Source organism: Austrofundulus limnaeus, unplaced genomic scaffold (assembly GCF_001266775.1).
Source record: "Austrofundulus limnaeus strain Quisiro unplaced genomic scaffold, Austrofundulus_limnaeus-1.0 Scaffold2, whole genome shotgun sequence".
NCBI classification, from domain to species: Eukaryota; Metazoa; Chordata; class Actinopteri; order Cyprinodontiformes; family Rivulidae; genus Austrofundulus; species Austrofundulus limnaeus.
Genome location: NW_013952404.1, coordinates 4,501,060 through 4,502,791, shown reverse-complemented (window position 1 = coordinate 4,502,791; position 1,732 = coordinate 4,501,060). Strand labels below are relative to the sequence as shown.

Below are 1,732 nucleotides of genomic sequence, written 5' to 3'. Positions count from 1 at the left end.
ATGCAAAGATCTTGAGTAAGAGATTATTTTGTGAGATTGAGCTGGTCTTAATTTCATAGAGTGAGTTCTTACAGAAATATAAAGTTATTAGGGAGGAAAACCCGTCTGGATAACAGCAGACTGACTGCTCATAAAATATACGACAGGTCCGGACCACTCGTGAATTTTGTTTGTATCTGAAAAAAATCTTAGAATAAGAAAACATTGGTGAATGCCACAAATTCTCCTAAATCACTCGTACGCACAATTTAAGAACAAATCTGTGYGTAYGAACGGTTCTTGCATGAGGCCMGATGTTTTTCAAGGGCAATTTGAGAAAMCTTTGAATATCTCATCTGGCTCGGGCCTGGGTGTCAGAGAGGGGCTCACTTTACCCCCCTGGCTGCCTTTGTGTTTTTTCTGAATGATCTGAAGAGGACATAACACGCATCATTCCCGGACTGAGCTGTCTTATGAATGAGGCTATAGTTTATAGATTATTGCTAAAAAAAAAAAAAGAGGTGGTGTTTCACAGTTGTAAAAACGTTTAAACATTAAAATATATTTACTTGTTACTTTGTAACGAAAATGTGTTTATAGAATTTGAAAATCACTGGAGTCCATTTTTTTATTCACGAACCAGCTCCCCCAAAACAAATAAAAACAGAGCAAATACCTGATTCATAGCAGGCCTTAGTGCACTCATCCTTGGTGAGGTAGTTGTTGAGGTTCTCTCTGCAGCCTCCGAAGATAAACTGCTCGCACTCTCCTGAGGCAGCGTTGTGATACCAGCGAGGGAAAGCACCACGACATGGCCCAATCTTCATTGGCATCATACAGTGGTCTGGTGGACACAAAAAAAAAAAAAAACATAAATTAGTATTAAACTAAACTAAGTTTGATAACTGATATAATAGAAAGAACATCTTAAATTTTTGTTTATAGCGTTATGTGTCTCACAAAGTATTTACGACATAAAAATTAGGAAATGATATATATAAAAAAGGGAAGAAAAAGGCCAGTCAGAAATTAACCATAATTTACAATATAATGCTTAATGGATGGCAAGTCTCATTGAAACACAAACTGCTTCAACCTTTAATAGCTCTCAGTGCTGGTCACAGAATTTTCCTTTGTGGTTTGAAACTTCCTGAATTTTGTCATGTCTGTCTTGTGAACAAACATTTATGAAACTGCTAACAAGAAACTGATTGTACAAAGACAAAAAACAAGAAATGGTACACGTTTTTAAACCACACAGTTGAGAAAAGCTGATGTAGGCGACCTCAGTGTGGCTGATGTGTCACATTCTACGTAAGAGCTTGTTTCTGGGCCAACTTTAGTTTCAGAAAGGTACAGCCACAGCAAACTGTTTAAGGAAGTCTGAGTTACTTCTTAGTTTTAACTCACGTTACCATCACACCATTTATCTGAGTTATTCATTCCTCTCAAAAGGACATTAGTAATGCCTCCCAGGCTTTATGATTTTAATGGATAACAGAGGGAAATTAAAATTCTCCTCCAGTGCTTAAAAAGCAAATATATATACCAGAACAAAACATTCTTTGTAAAAACAATAGGATTAAAAAATGTCAGTTCAAACTGTGACGACTCAAGTCTGGTCTGTGTTTTGCAAACTGAAACAAGACAGACAGGTTTTGCTGAGCTGGTGGGGAGGAGAGACGGTATCAGGAAAGCTGTAAAACCACAGTTTTTTTTTTTCTTAAAGGGATCCATGATTAGTTGTAACATC

The 1,732-nt window shown here is 36.9% G+C and overlaps 1 protein-coding gene across 1 annotated transcript in view; it reads right to left on the bottom strand.

The window, feature by feature from the left end:
* The window catches only part of spint1a (serine peptidase inhibitor, Kunitz type 1 a), a gene marked incomplete at its 5' end in the record, with an annotated part of 21,833 nt that overhangs the window by 11,183 nt on the left and 8,918 nt on the right, over positions 1-1,732 (bottom strand). Inside the window, 1 exon segment of the mRNA XM_014011722.1 lies at positions 656-823. Within this exon segment, the coding sequence (XP_013867176.1) occupies positions 656-823 (168 nt within the window).